Genomic DNA, 15,320 nt, shown 5'->3' with positions numbered 1-15,320 from the left:
GGTCTTGCTGTGCCTTGAACGCATCATCCAGTTTGAACATTGTTCTTAAGATGAGTTGCTGCCTCCACCTGCTGGCGGTCCAAGCACAGCAGCACACCGATCAGCACGAAGCTCTGACACCATCATCAGGACACGTGTTTGTCTTAGTTTTAGTAGTTTCCACTTTTTCACCAAATAAAGTAAAAAAAATTGATGTATGTTGTGTAAGTTATTTGGAAACTATGTGTGTGTGTGTGTGTGTGTGTGTGTGTGTGTGTGTGTGTGTGTGTGTGTGTGAGACACATGTTGTTGTGGTGTGTGCCTGTTGTCCTGATTGCTCTGCTGCTACAACAGAACAACAAACGGAGGTTTCTACACCGAGACAGACTAATTGTTGGTCAGACGGTTGTAAAGTAATTAGACGTTTTAAGACGAACCCATCTGCAGTCTTGTGTGTGTGTGTGTGTGTGCGTGTGTGTGTGTGCGTGTGTGTGTGTGTGTGTTTGCGTGTGCGCGTGTGTATGCGTGTGTGTGCATGTGTGTGTCTGTGTGTGCGCGTGTGTGTGTTTCGAGCCTATCCTACAACAATATCACATATTTGACTGTTTGCCCGAGCCTCGTTTGAAACGCTGCTTCCTGCTGTCACAGACCCTCTACATGCTTCGCTGTTTTCGCACCTTATAAACAGTTAAGGCTGTGATCGTGGTTTATTGCAGGAGGGCATCTAGATTAGTTCAGAGGCCGAAAATGTCCCATGTAATATATTAAGTACAGTGCACAATACATTGACTACATGTTACAATTAAGACAACAATTGATTGCAAAATAATCTACAAATACTTAACTTTCGTTGTTGCTGTGATTTGCTCTCTCTTACTTTTTCGTGACTTTCTATTGATTCTGAATTGATGCCTCGCTGCGTGTTGTTGGGGTGGCTCCTTGATACTGCAGATTCCATTTCTGTAAAGGGTTTTTAATCGAAGGATTCAAGACTATTCATAGATAATTCATGTGTTTTCCACATTTATACTAAATATTTGGTTAAACAGGATGCTTTTTAAGGGACTCTAGAAATCCAAATGGCCTTGTTACAAATTAAGCTCCCTCTCTCATTTCCACAATAATTTCATTGTAATATATAAATACTATTATTTAACGTAAATTTCTGCCAGCAAGTTTGAAAAAATTTATAAATTTTGGACAGGCCCCAGGTTTTTCTCTACGGCTTAGAGTAATTGGGTTGTTTGCACCGTAAAGCCCAGAAAGTACAAGTAAGTAAATAGTACTATTTCAATACGTTTCTATTGAAAAAAATAGTAAATTCCTTTTAAAAGAAAGAATGAAAATTCTAATTTTGTAGAAAAAGTTTTGAAATGTTAAATGTGACAAAAGAATTTTAAAAAAATGTAGCATTATTTAATAAGTTATGCATGTGCATGTTTGTTTTAAAAATGTGTTAGGAAAACGTGCAAAATATTAAGCAAAATAATAAGAAATGAATAAGCCTTACTAATCGTCTCATGAAAACAAACTACTCTTTATTTTGGATGAAACCAGGAACGACGAGGTAGGCCTATCTGAAGTGTGCACAAATGGATCACACTCCAAAACGGCTATACAAAACAAAATACATCTAGATTACAAAAAACAATAACTTAATGCAAATAGGTAGCTGAAAACATTCAGGTAGTCAAGGATCATTCCATGCAAATAACAAATTACACAGTCAACTATTCCTGTGCGCCAAATACAACACATCTACACGTTGTCCTCTCACAAACAGGAAACACTGGATAAGAAAAGGAAAAACATCCAGCATGGTTTTAACAACACAAACTTTACAACAACATGTGTAACATCCCAGGAATATTAAAGACACCCCCCCCCCCCCCCCCCCCCCCCCCCCCCCCCCGCAATTCACCATCAGTCCAAAAGAAGTTAACTGTCTCTCCGCCGGTCTTTGTTTTCTTTCTTCATCTTCATCCTGCGGTTCTGAAACCAGATCTTCACCTGTCTCTCGGTCAAACTCAGGACTCTTGCTACTTCGTATCTACGATCCCGGGGAAGGTACATGTTAAACAGAAACTCCTTTTCCAGTTCGAGGATTTGATGCTTTGTATATGGACAACGTTTTTTTCTGGTGGGCTTTGCGTGAAGCCAGTTGGATGATGGGTTATCTGGAAGTAGGGGGGGGGGGGGTCAAAACCATGACACAGGAAAGTTAATGGACTCAAAAACAGGACTGCTCTAATGACTTTACAGTTTGGAAATGACATACTACTCCTGGCAAGATTGTATATTTATAAAAGGAATTATTGGTGATGAATTTTCATTTTACACTTAGAAATTTGAGGATTGAATAGCAAATACTTTGTGAGATGTTATAATTATGCAGTGAAGTGTCAATCACTTTGTGAGAAATGCATATCTCATTTCACATAAGATCATGCCACACAGAGCCATACAACTCTGGTATCTCTTAGAGCATAAACACTATTTGCTATTCAAATGGTATGCCCATTTTACTAAATCAAGCCTGTGGCATCCAAATCCTCAAACCATTAATGTTATTTTCATTGATCTAAATGTGTCCGTGAAGTGACCAGAAGAAAAGGAAAACACTGCATTGCTTACTTGCATCTATCTCCCTCTTGTCCTCTGATGACGGACTCTCTTCAGTGGCTTTAGACGTGGATGTGGTTTCGCAGGAAATATCCGCAAGGGATGCTCCATTTTCAATGTCAGACAAAAGAGGTGTGTGCGTTTCCAAAGTTGTGCATTCAGCACTCCCAATGAGAGGCTCGGGTTTTATCTCATAATGCATGGCTGTCGACGGTAAGCCCGTCAAACACAGGGACGCAGAGACCGGATCCAACGCCCAGGAGCGCGTAAACATGCCATCGCTGTCCCCGCTCGTGTAATGGTGATGTATATAGGTCGGAGCGGTATTGTTAGGAGGGTGGGACGAGATGGGACTCCAAGATCCACCAAAAATAGAAGATTTTGCCTGCAAAGTGCAAGATTCCTGTCCGCCATATTCGGTGAGCATCGCCTGCTCCACCCCTGCAGCTGACGAGTACCTCGGTGCCATATCTTCCTGCTCGGGAAGAACAGACGACTCAACATAATAACTTGTTCCCAACGCCGACATTGCAAAAAATGCAAAAGCAAAAAAAAAAAAGTGGGCTAGATAACGCGTTACAGTCTTGCAATGTTTAGAAAAAACAGATTCATGGCAGATAATGTGATGCTTTCCTGCACCAGCTAGGAGCTCAATGCGTCCAGTAAGTTGAACCTTTGGATAGGGCGCCCCAGACACGTGACCGTGGGACAGAACAATAAATAATAAATCAGCCTGCTGCTCAACTAAATGGCCACCATTTTCCCCACCATATTTTTATAGCAAGTCTCCGCGCCTTTATTGGGAAAGGTTTCGTTTTATAAGCAATAAACGTTATGATTTTTGTCAAGAGATCTTATGATGGTGTAAACGGGTTGTGAGATAAGAAGGGGGGGGGGGGGTCACGGGCATGCCTTTAAAGCCTCCATTTGTGAAATCACAAAACAAGGTCCATTAGAAAGGTATGTCTAATGGGATTGTTCATTCTCCAAAATGTAAAGCTTGTATTAATTTAATGGCCTCCATCCATAAACCTTTTTCTTCGGTGAGATACGTCTCGTTCTTGTTAGTGGTTGGTTTATAAAACATGTTCAAGACTTTTTAAATGAAATAAATCAAGCATAAATGTTTGTGGAGTTTATAATATAAAAAACAGTTTCCAAGATGCGCCTCGCTGTCTGCAGGGATGTTGGTCTACTGCTAAGGTAATCTAAAACGTAAAGTGGGGTGAAGTTATTTGGGTGCTATATAACAGTCCTTTTTTATCACGGGCAATTGGGGTGTTTTTCTTAAGGTTACAACCTGGCTGTCTAAGCTAAATATCACCAATAAAGCTCAGCCTTTGTGTCCTTTCTATGGCGAAAGCAGACGCATCCGGTAATTCCAACGGCGAGGCAACTGGCAGACTGCGATGATCATAACCGAGGCCTTGTCTGTCCTTTTCTCCTCTCCTGGACATATACACGCATTTCATTCCCCAGTCTGCGTCTTTACTTCCGGCCGATCACATAGAGATGCTCAAAATCCTATGCAGATGTCTTAAATTATAGACATGATGAAAACTTTGTATCTCTAAGATTAAAAGTGACCACTTCCAGATGCAAATATCAGAATGCAGCTTAATTATCAAAACGCACAAGATAAAAAATCATAGAAAGAATTCCTTTTATGCACAACAATAAAAAAAAAAACTTGCATTTTTTGGCATTATAATGATATGTGTTTGCAACAGTCTGCACCAAACGAGTAATACATTCGAACAGTAATTAATAGCGATTAAATTTTCATGATGCGACGAGTTTTACTGAGGTAATCAAGGCAGTTTCGTGTTGTGGGAGAAATATAATAGCCCAACAACATGAGACTACCTAAACCACTCAACAGCACGCTCTCATCTTCTGGGATGTCTGTTAAAATGTTTTTTGGGAGGGTTCCAAGTGTGGGCAGTAGCTTCTCAGTGTCTACTTGGAATCATTTTAGAAATATGTACATGCGCAAAAGACAATGCTCAGAGAGATTTTATTCATCATCTGAGTGTGCCGCAATTCTCAAATTGATTTGAACTGTTAAAGTCCATGCAGTCAAGATGCGTTGGTTTACTTTAAAATGAAGCATGCAATAATTTGAAAGAAAAATACTTAGTGTTTTTGCACAATACCCTACTTATTCACAATGAAAAAAAAAACGATTTTGAAATATTAATTAGTAAAATAAACACCGTTTCTTCACTCGTTGTGCTCTTTACATTCATGTCTGAGGACAAAGTATGCACACGCCAGATATCTAAATGCCTAAACTATGAAGAACATCACCCTCTACTATTGTTATAATATTTACTGTCCACAGTGCGAACCCTGTCCAAAACACAAAGGCATTGGCTCCATGCACTGTACCAGTGCCAATTTTAAGATTTAAACCCCGCGCAGCTTATAGCCTGTCCTTCTGAATGAAATAAGAAGTCTGCAGTTGCAGGGATGGTTTTATTAATTTGACCAGAAAAAATGTGCAAATATTCATCAGACCTCTCTTTAGCTGTCACAAAAAGGTCTACATGTAACTGTAACACAAGTATGCCAAGGGTTAGTCCAGCATGCAAATTCCAATGGTTCACTCAGGTTGACTATACAATATGTACAAGCCTGAAGCTCTGAAACATTGTGGTCACATTCTGAACATTTCAAACACAATGGATCGACGTTACAAATGTAGCCACTTATAAATACATATCCACGACTAAATAAAACGGACGTGAAAATAAGAAAGAACAACAATCAATAAGTTAGCAGTAGGGTCCTATTTTTCCATGGACATTCTCACAGTTGGTGGGGGGGGGGGGGGGGTCTCTGCACTGGCGCCCTTGCCATGGATGGAGGAGGGCGCCAAAGACGCACACAGTCTCATGAGAAACTGAAGTTGCTGGAGAGCTCTCGGATCCGATTCTCCCGGCTCATTTTTTTCAGTTTCATCCTCCTGTTTTGGAACCAGATTTTGACTTGCCTGTCAGTGAGGTGCACACTGCGGCTGATCTCCAGACGACGCTCTCTAGTCAAGTACATGTTGAAGAGAAACTCCTTCTCCAGCTCCAGAGTCTGGTGCTTGGTGTAGGGGCAGCGCTTCTTTCGGCCACTCTTCGCTGTGAGCCAGTTGGCCGTAGTTTCCATTTTTCCGTCTCCTACAATGAAATTGACACATATTAGGCAACAGGTGTCACAAAAACACATCATATCTGACATGCCTTGTATCTTTATTAGAAAATACGGACTACTACGATTCAAAATCCAAAATAAAGAAAATATCACGTTAATAAAAGTTTGGTTTAACTGAGGTAGGATTTAGTATACTGACACTGACAAATTAATACCCGCATAATGACTATTTATTGTGTACTATTTGAATTTTTACAACCATTTTACGCACAGCCATACACATGTAAATATCCCAAACATCTGCAATTCAGCATTTTACCAGAAACTATTTGCCATGTTAAGCAGCAACTACATCTTTATTAAGACATAGCACATTCTGCAGACATTATAGCAAGGCCTGTGCTTTTGATGTGAGGACAACTGGCATCAGAATCCTGCACAGGACAAATGGATGTAGACAGCATTTACCTTTGTTGATGCTTTAAATGAAATAATGACACCCCAAGAATATTTTAAAACACAAGAACAATGAATGTTCTTTTTAATCATCCAAACTTCATGTGTACCTATAAAATGAAATCCATAAGGCCTGTTTGAATAGCATGGTACTAAACTACAGCTATAAATAGCAGCTTATTTGTGATCTGAAAACAGCTAATAACGCACAACAGCCTTGATCACTGGCTCTGATTGGTTAAGTCACGTTCAATTTCGCCTCATGACCGATAAACCGGTAAATATCCGTTAAACCCACACCTGTGACTGGCTTTCTGTTGACCTCAGTATTAATAGACTGTCAGCACTCATACTCATGCATTCCTCTGTGTTAAGAAATCATTGGTCAAAAAAATATATAAGCCTAATAATTATCTACGCATGCCTCTTAAAGCCAGATGCTATTTTTGCAACACATTTCTACAATGTATGTCGACTCTACACCTTTGACTGGCTTTTCTGGACACTCCGCACTACATGTTTCAGCGGGCTCAGGGGAGGACGAGCTTTCCGAGGATAGGCGGCTGTCCTCGTCTGTGGCCCGGGCGCAGGGCGCAGGGACAGGCGCCTCCTCGTGGCTCTCCCTTCGCTCCGGCTCAGCCGAGGCAGCCTGGGGCTGGGAGGGCTGGCTGTCCAAACGGGCAGGTCTTTGCAGGGTAAAGTGATTCATGTTTGGCTGGACATCATGGTAAAGCCGGGAGGATGTGTATGTCTGAGACAGGCGGAAGTAGCCGGGGACTGGCAAAGTGCTGCCGGTAACCGGGCACGATGCAGTCGAGTAGGAAATGTCATCTACCGTTGCTCCTTTAGGACATTTGTCTGACTCATAAAGGCAATAAGCGCTCTCCTCTTTTATGTTCGGTGAGAATGAACACGGAGCCATATGCTGGCCGCTGGGCTGATCCACCCGGCAGGATCTCGACGTTTCCAGCCACGTTTCCATCCCTTGGACATACGGAGCCGAAGAAGGAATCACGCTTTGGGTGCTTGGCTCGTTGCGCTTACCGATCCCCGGGAAACAAGAGCCACTGGAGAGTCCATATGAATATTCCGATGCCGGTGGCAAATACACCCCGTTACTTTGGTAATAGGAACCACTGTCGGTTCTCACGTTGATTAAAGAGTCCACGAAAAACGAATTTCCAGCTTGGTTGTTGGGGCATGTCATCGTTGAGGTATAATTTGACGGAGGATGAAGATAGCCCTTTCTGGCTGACATTTCTTGTGCAAAACATTGCTGAATAATTACTGATACTCACGCTTCTCACTGTAGCCTGCAGCCAATTAAAACACCAGGCGACCACAGACTCCTCCCAGTCTGACCAGGCAGCTCCACTGTGTCGTATATTTTGTTTTAGGCTAAAAGTCAAGAGAAAACGGCGGGGGAAGTGGTGCATCACAGAGTTTTAGGTAAAATCTTTAAATCTCTTTTCAATCTCACGTCTTGCGCCTCAATCCATAAGACCAGAGTGGCCTGTGTGAACTTAACAACAACCCCTGTTTGACAACTCGGTTGGTGAAAGCTGTCCCTAACAATTATGTACAATGCATAGCTTTATGGCCAGTTTTACAACACTGTAAAAATGAAGGGTTCTAGAGGTGCCTCCGAGAAGCACAGGGTGCATCAAAGATCCAAAAAGTCATATGTGACCCTTTGGTTGGGGGACTCTTAACCATCCTCGTGCTGCTCTGATGAATTATTGGACTGTTTTTTAAAATTCCTCATGAATTGTCCAAAGCAGTGCAGACAGAGATTTCATCTCACCACATTGCTGGTCAAACCAGTGCAAAATCCCTTCCTGTATGGCCCTTGAGCTAATCTGATGGTGGTGTGAATATTGTGGTTGCAAATGCCATGATTGCGCCCACACACCTTTTACTGCAAAGGCTCTGTCGAGCATTTAAAGGTGACACGCAGGCACACTAAAATAATCCTACAGCTGAAGAATGTCCTGGTGCTACATTTTTCTTACTGATGACTTAATTATGGCAAGACTGCAAGAAATGTAGGTTGTTCCTGCACAAATGAAATTTGTTAATCTTACTATTATCCCGTTAAAGAACCACTGAGAATGTGTACGTTTCTCCACGTATTTACCTCCTACTGTTAAGAAACAAAGACACACACACACACAAACACACACACACACATTCTCAGTGGTTCTTTAATGGCTTATTATCCCGTTAAAGAACTACTGAGAATGTATACGTTTCTCCACGTATTTACCTACTACCTATTAAGAAACAAACACACACACACAAACACACACACACACACACACACATTCTATACACATAAATGTGTGCTCAATACGCATTCTAAACTGGTTTTAAATGTTTTTTTAAGAAAGCTCTTCATCGTTTCTTTTAATAGTTTTTGTAGGCTGCTTTTCATGAAATGTTTAAGACAACAATCTTAAACATCAAGACAAATTAATACTAAGTAATAACCAGAAAACACACAAATAAAACGTGCTTGCTTTGCATGCAACATAAGAAAGTCGCCTACATCTCTCGTTTAAAGGGGGGCAATGTTATATGATAGCCATGTAGTCTTAATTTGAACTAAGTAAAACCAGTAATCTGACATGGATCATATTGTAATAGATGTCCACCGTGCAAGTGAATCAAATTAGTATTGGTCCTTATCTCACCAGGCAAACAAGTAGAACAAATCGTTCAAAATAAAAACCAAAAGAAATTAGTTAGAAAGACATCCACCCATTCTTCCTTAAAATACCATCAATAGGGTTGAGAGTTTACAGCAGGCCTGCAGATTTAAATCAGCCTGAAGATGTCTCCAAGGTGGCTGAAATACAACATCGACTACCTCCATTTCCTATAAGTCTGGGCCCATGACGTCTAGAAATCAGAGCTGGAGTTTATGTACAGCCATTTTATGTGGCGTCAAACCTGCAGCATGTCTGCCTGCAATGAACGCAGTGATGTCAGTGATTTCCTGTGACGACTCGGTGTGCGCTGTGGGCGAGCTGCTCTCATATTATTATTACGATAAAACTTTACTTTTAATTCATTTAATTATTTTTTGAGAAATGTATAAATTATTGAAAAATCCCATAGGGCGTCAAAATGTATCTCTGTTGGGGACCTGTCTATGACACACACACACGCACACACACACAATCAAATCAAAGTTTTTAATTTTTTACATGTTTACATAACGGCGAAAAAACATAAATCCAGTTTAGAATTGATCCAAATTGAGTATTTTGTTACGTTTTAAACTGTATGGGGAATTTAAAAATTAGTGAGCCGCTAAATGTTTGAAACGTGATCTTATGTGTGCATTAGACACTCTAGACCTGTAACGTGTGCAAAATTGCAACCTGAGAATCTTCATTAAATTGAATGCCCAAAGAAACAAACTTGCACTATTTACTTGCTTTCATGATATCATAACATCTGCACCTTAAATGAAAAACAGCTTCTTCACTTTTCAGAAGGAGATGAAAATGGGATTCTCTAGAAAACCTTCTTAAATCACACGTGGAAATCCCATGTAGAAAATGTATATATACTAATATATTTGTGAGCCTACCTTAACAATGAACTCCTGAGGTGGTGACATATTTTAAAGCAGCTGAGCGATGAGTCAAACTTCTTTTATATCTCAATTCACGACAATGACATTGATCTGATGAGCGCCACCCAGTGGAAGAAGACTGTTGTGCACACACTGCAACACAACACAAACGCCGAATATTCCTACTACGGTAAGATGCTGAAACAAATGACGCTGGAAAGGTCCGTGAACACAAGCTTTGAATGCTCCCAGCCGAAGTTTTTCAGCTCCTTAGTCACAGTTAATAACCTTGGTCTCAGACGCTTTATTGCACTACACTCCAAATGCTCCAGACGAATCCGCGTTTTATGGCCAAGTTACTGGAGCAACTGGGAGGATGTGCAGCAATCAAAGCGGAATTCCTGGGAGCCTCACAGGATGCACGGTGTAAGGAAGGCATCAGGGCCCTTATTAGCTTATGGCAGGCAATTCAAGTTGTTTTCAGGGGCCTGGTGGTGAATACAATGCCACCCAAAGCCACTTTTTACCCATCTTTTAATGTGGGAGTGCTTCATTTGACCTTCCTTTGCAGGCAAAAAATAAATCCTCTGGCCTAAATTCATATTTGGTTTCAAACTGATGTGTGATATTTGGATTAAACCACTCCAGATGCTAATTAAACTGACCATATCAATGATTGTAATAGTAATCTGCAGTTGGTCTGCCCTTTGTTTACCCCAATGTCACAGCCTGATGGGTTAGCAGACTTACAGTGGGTGAAATAAATTGAGTCTTTCAGAAACTCATTTGATGAGAGCATAATCACACAAAAAGAGTCATGTACTTTTCACAGAGGCAGCCTGTTACATCTATAGGCATTCAAACAAGTGTCACGATTGTTTTAGTAAGCCTGTAACAGGCATGTTATGTCCAAAATCAGCCTCTCCTCATCGCCCCAGAAATGAATGAACTCTTTGTAATGGATATCAAACAATAACTGCAGCGGATCCCATTTCCAGCCATGAGGGAATAAAAAGCGTCAGACCGACATATCACTCATCTGATACGATCCACGTGCTGGCATATAAAACTTAATATGGGGTTATGTTTCATTTGGGCGTTTTGCTCTCTTATCAGCGTTTGGACTTGTGGATGAAGTTGGAGAATAATGTAATTTTACGGCCAAGAGCTCAACAAAGCGCCTGAGGGTCAAGCGCAGATGTTACACATCGCTGATATCACTGATTCAAAATGCTTGAAATAGATGAATTGGTATAAGAGTTCCTCATTCTTTAACGATGCAACATTGACCGGTAATTTGGGAGGCTTCTGATAACCACCAGCACTGTCAGCTGAGATCTGATATTAAATTCAAAACACACAAAATAGGTTTACAGTCACCGGAGTTGTATTTGAACAATAAAGTTAAAATATTACTAGAAAACCAAGAGTTTGATTTAGAGATTGCTGGCCATAAATGTTGCGTGCGTAAATTTGGGGAAACAATTTAAACTCTAAAAAATTCAAGGAGGAAAAAAATAAAAAATGTTGAACTGCAGTACAGTAATCTCCGTTTGTATTATTAAATAATACAAAAGGAATTCAGACACATCTGGCTTTCTGATAAGCACACACCATGCACGCGACCACTTAACTTTGGAAAATTGTTCATTGGTCGGTCAAGCAGGCCAATAGCAGGCCTAAATAATAATAATAATAATAATAATAATAATAATAATAATAATAATAATAATAATAATAATAATAATAATAATAATAATAATAATAATTCCACCGTTATTTAATGACAAAATAGTGTATAAATAGTAGAATTCTTTATGAATTCTGGCACGTTAAAATCTCGTCATGTAACGTGTAGATGTGTCTTGATGATGGGTGAATGGCTGCATGGCAGTGACAGTCTTTGTTCAGTGTTTATAGCAGGGGGGTTGTGGTGTAGTACTGTAAACGGTCTCTGTTCAGTTTCTTCTCCTTCATCCTCCTGTTCTGAAACCAGATTTTGACCTGGCGATCTGTCAGATTGAGCATCCGTGAGAGCTGCATGCGCTTCTCTTTGTTGATGTAAACGCTGAAAAAGAATTCCCTCTCCAATTCCCGGATCTGATACTTTGAATATGGACATCTCTTCTTGCGCGTCCTCTGACCACCTGAAAGATAAGATGATAAAAAGGGAAAAAGGTCACCACATGAGATATTATAGACACATTACTGCAACGTGAAATCATTTCCTGCTTTGACGCAGCCGTGGTCGTCTGCATGGAGTTCAAGTGTTTCCCTGCTCGCTCTCAGACCTACAGGACCGAGATTTGTAAACAAACGACTGGACTTGATAGTGGGACGTGTCAGGCATGAAGGGACTGCGTGTCGGAAGTTGTGAAAACTTGCTGAAATCTGTAAAACCATACCGGCTGGCTTTTAAGAGTGAGGGCGGAGGCCTAAACCAAACAGTCACGAGTATCATGTATCTGATATGCTTGTATTGTCCGCTTTTGATTTCACTGTGCGTAAAGAGCAGTTGTTTTAGTGTTAGTGAGAGCTAATTTCATGAAAAGCAGTCGTTGAATTAAATCCATACAAATCCTGAGAATTTGTAAATATTTATCTTTGAATGAGGAGCAGGGTTTTAGCATAAATCTGCTCCGAAGTCACATCAAAGTGCCCCAGCAGCCCACTCAGAATAAATCAAACCATAAATCCAGAAATGTACAGTTAATTGTATCCATGAACATAAATATGGGCGATATAAGATGTATCTACACTGTTTAGATTTTTATTTTAATAGAATTTCATAAATGTTATTTGCCACATAAATGAAGTTTACAGGCACATCATGTTAAGGGTACACATACAGACTAAAAGTGGAGATGTATTTTGAATGCTTGGAAGAAACTTAACGCCAATCTCTTCACGGCCAATTTCAATCCCAAGCACGTGATCTTGTAGTTTGTAACATAGTTTTGTTATAGGGTAAATCTGCAGGCCCTCCATAAACCTTACGTGCTTATAAAACAGCATATAAAACGCTTTAAGAGCAACGCGTTGGATTGTTCTCCTTCTTGCGTTGAGCAGGACTACTCACTGCTGCTTCTGCTCTGTTTCTCCTCGCAGTGGCCGGAGGAAGACTTGGGGCTGCAGCTCTCCGCCGTGTCCGAGCCCGGAGGAGCCTGAGTGGGACTTGTTTTGGCGTCGTGTCTGTCCGAGTCTGCAGCTTGTGCTGTCGGCGTTGTGCTGCTCTCTGCGTTCCCGTAGGCAGTGTCGAAGAACTGGTCGAACGCCTGTGGCAGGACGCCGTTCCTGCCAACGCTGCCATAGAAGCCAGGAGTCGGGTTGCTGGAGCTGGAGTGGCTGGCGCTGGAGCCGCCTTTCACCAGGATCTCTCCCCCACGTGAGCTCTGGCTCGTCCAGCCGTCTCTGTGCACGATGTCCTCGGGGTAGCAGTGGGACAGGCTCCCCCTGCTGTGGTGCCATTTACTGGAAGTATCAATCCCATAGTCTCTGAAAGCCACATCTCTCACGGACGGGACCTGTGGCAGGGCAGAGGACTGGTAGGGGTATGTCATGGGGCGAGAGGACTGGCTCTGGGTTAAATAATGAGGGAGAGCCGAGAAGTCTGCTCCGGAGACGTAGTAAGTGCAACTCGGTAAATACATATTAGAGCCGGAGATCCGCTCATCAAAATCCATAGTCTGCTGTTAGAAACGTCCTATAATAATCCTTTCATAGCTCCTCCGCTGCGCTGCACTCCAGCCACTTTGAGGCAGACTGGTGGAGCAGTAATCCTTAGACGTACAAGCTGACGTGGGGATCCATCTCCATCCATTCCTGAGGGCCAAAGCCATGTGACCACTGGCACAAAATGACAGATAGCCTACGCCTCGATGTGTAGCTATATGAGTCAATGAGTTTGTAAAGGAGACCTTTGGCTTTATGGGAAAGGAAAAATACTAAGAGGGAATTTTGCTCAGACCCATTTTAAGCTATTTTGAAAAATATTTTAAGCACGGGTTCGTTTTTATTGAAGAGCATCACATTCTGAAATTCCCACATTACAAGTTACTACAGAAAACACATAATTACATCCAATTTCACGCCACGCTGCTTAACCTGCCAGTTTTACCTTTAGGATCGTATTAAAATAACCCTAACCTTAACCCTAACCTTCACCTCTGAGCCGTCTGAAACATTTTAAAGACACTTTTAGACCAGGGCACCAGGATTTAGACTTTTGTACGCAAGTGGGGCTTAATTATTGTGGCACAAACCTCTCACAGGCTAAAATAGAGAACTTGTTGAGTTGTATTTGTCAGGTCTTATTCGAAGAAAAGTAGGGCGTGCACTGCACATGCGTGAATTGCTTATTTTTGGAAGCTATAATCCATCGAATCTATTTTAAAGGATTTCACAATTGAGCACATGGGAGGTATGGATCCGTCGTCTCTCTGTGTGAATTTAATATCGCTCCTCTGGTTATATATAGACTCGTCTAGTCCACAAGCGGCGGAGCAATGCGAGTCATGCTGCACTTTGGTCAGGCATCAGTCCAGTTTGGCACCCGGAGACAGAAAGACAAAGGCCTGTAAAGACATGACTTGGTTATCTCTCTTGTGGTTGCTATGTGTTGGTTTGGACCAGTTTTTTTTCAGGATTATTAAAAGCACGCTAGCTCGACGCTGATGCAGAAGCAGCATGAATGAAGTTCATGTAAGGCCGATCAGCTGATATACGCATGCGTTTAACGTCGAATGTAAACATACAGATGTTGTTTATAGGCTACGAATGATAAAGAGTATTTGCCAAAGGGGCTCCAGTCTTTGCTTCGTCTGTTCTCTTTGCAACGCCCAACATAAACCTTTGGACACGGGCTATTTCCCACACTCCAATCCATTTTCATTTGTCGTCACTGCCGAGTAAGTGGGCACATAGGCTATGTGACATAGCCTATGTGCCCACTTACTCGGCAGTGACGACAAATGAAATCTTGACAAATGACATCTTGTTATGCAGCCAATTTTGGAATTTAGTTCAAATTCAATTTTCATACATCAAAGCTTGTGAATTTGTCATGTGTATGGAAGCATTATGAGACTGTGTATTATTTCACTCTGCCCAGGTGGTTTGCTCTTTGACTTCAACGGTGAGTTCTTATTTGCTAAACTGTCATTTGTTGGGCAAATTAAAATAGTCTTACATGATAAACTTGACAATTTCTAATTTGATTCTTTTGTGAATTAGTAAGCCATGTAGCAGCCTTAAGTGAGACTGTTTTCCCTGGTATCGAGTAGCTAGTACGCATGTTGGCTGTATGTAAACAAACCTTGACCTCCAGCCAGTTGTCGTAATAAGAAAACCAAATGCACAAAAAGTAGATCCACAGAGACACTTCTACCTAAATTATTAATCAAGCCAAATAATTTATGTCTATTATAATATCATCTTAAATTATGGGTTAATATTTTGATTCAAAAGGGTCAATTAAATAAATGTATGCACCAAAATATTGTGTTGACGTTCAATTACATGAAAGTCAAGGCTGGTT

At 41.2% G+C, this 15,320-nt stretch overlaps 3 protein-coding genes across 3 annotated transcripts; all 3 read right to left on the bottom strand.

Moving 5' to 3' along the window:
- Window positions 1-1,511: 1,511 nt before the first annotated feature.
- On the bottom strand, window positions 1,512-3,473 carry hoxa9b (homeobox A9b). Its single transcript, XM_034875336.1, has 2 exons — window positions 2,614-3,473; window positions 1,512-2,156 (listed from the first exon to the last, which is right to left on the bottom strand). The coding sequence occupies exons 1-2, from the start codon at window positions 3,128-3,130 to the stop codon at window positions 1,918-1,920; spliced, it is 756 nt and encodes a 251-aa protein (XP_034731227.1). The 5' UTR covers window positions 3,131-3,473; the 3' UTR covers window positions 1,512-1,917.
- A 1,587-nt stretch (window positions 3,474-5,060) lies between these two features.
- hoxa10b (homeobox A10b) lies at window positions 5,061-7,651 on the bottom strand. The gene is made up of 2 exons (XM_034874695.1): window positions 6,685-7,651; window positions 5,061-5,771 (listed from the first exon to the last, which is right to left on the bottom strand). The coding sequence occupies exons 1-2, from the start codon at window positions 7,457-7,459 to the stop codon at window positions 5,497-5,499; spliced, it is 1,050 nt and encodes a 349-aa protein (XP_034730586.1). The 5' UTR covers window positions 7,460-7,651; the 3' UTR covers window positions 5,061-5,496.
- Window positions 7,652-11,505: 3,854 nt separating this feature from the next.
- Window positions 11,506-13,624, bottom strand: hoxa11b (homeobox A11b). The gene is made up of 2 exons (XM_034874699.1): window positions 12,864-13,624; window positions 11,506-11,931 (listed from the first exon to the last, which is right to left on the bottom strand). Exons 1-2 carry the CDS (start codon window positions 13,465-13,467, stop codon window positions 11,699-11,701), a joined length of 837 nt encoding a protein of 278 aa, XP_034730590.1. The 5' UTR covers window positions 13,468-13,624; the 3' UTR covers window positions 11,506-11,698.
- Window positions 13,625-15,320: the final 1,696 nt, after the last annotated feature.

This window comes from Etheostoma cragini, chromosome 6 (assembly GCF_013103735.1).
Source record: "Etheostoma cragini isolate CJK2018 chromosome 6, CSU_Ecrag_1.0, whole genome shotgun sequence".
Taxonomy (NCBI): domain Eukaryota; kingdom Metazoa; phylum Chordata; class Actinopteri; order Perciformes; family Percidae; genus Etheostoma; species Etheostoma cragini.
The sequence above is the reverse complement of the archived record's forward strand: the minus strand, read 5'-3'. Positions and strand labels throughout refer to the sequence as shown.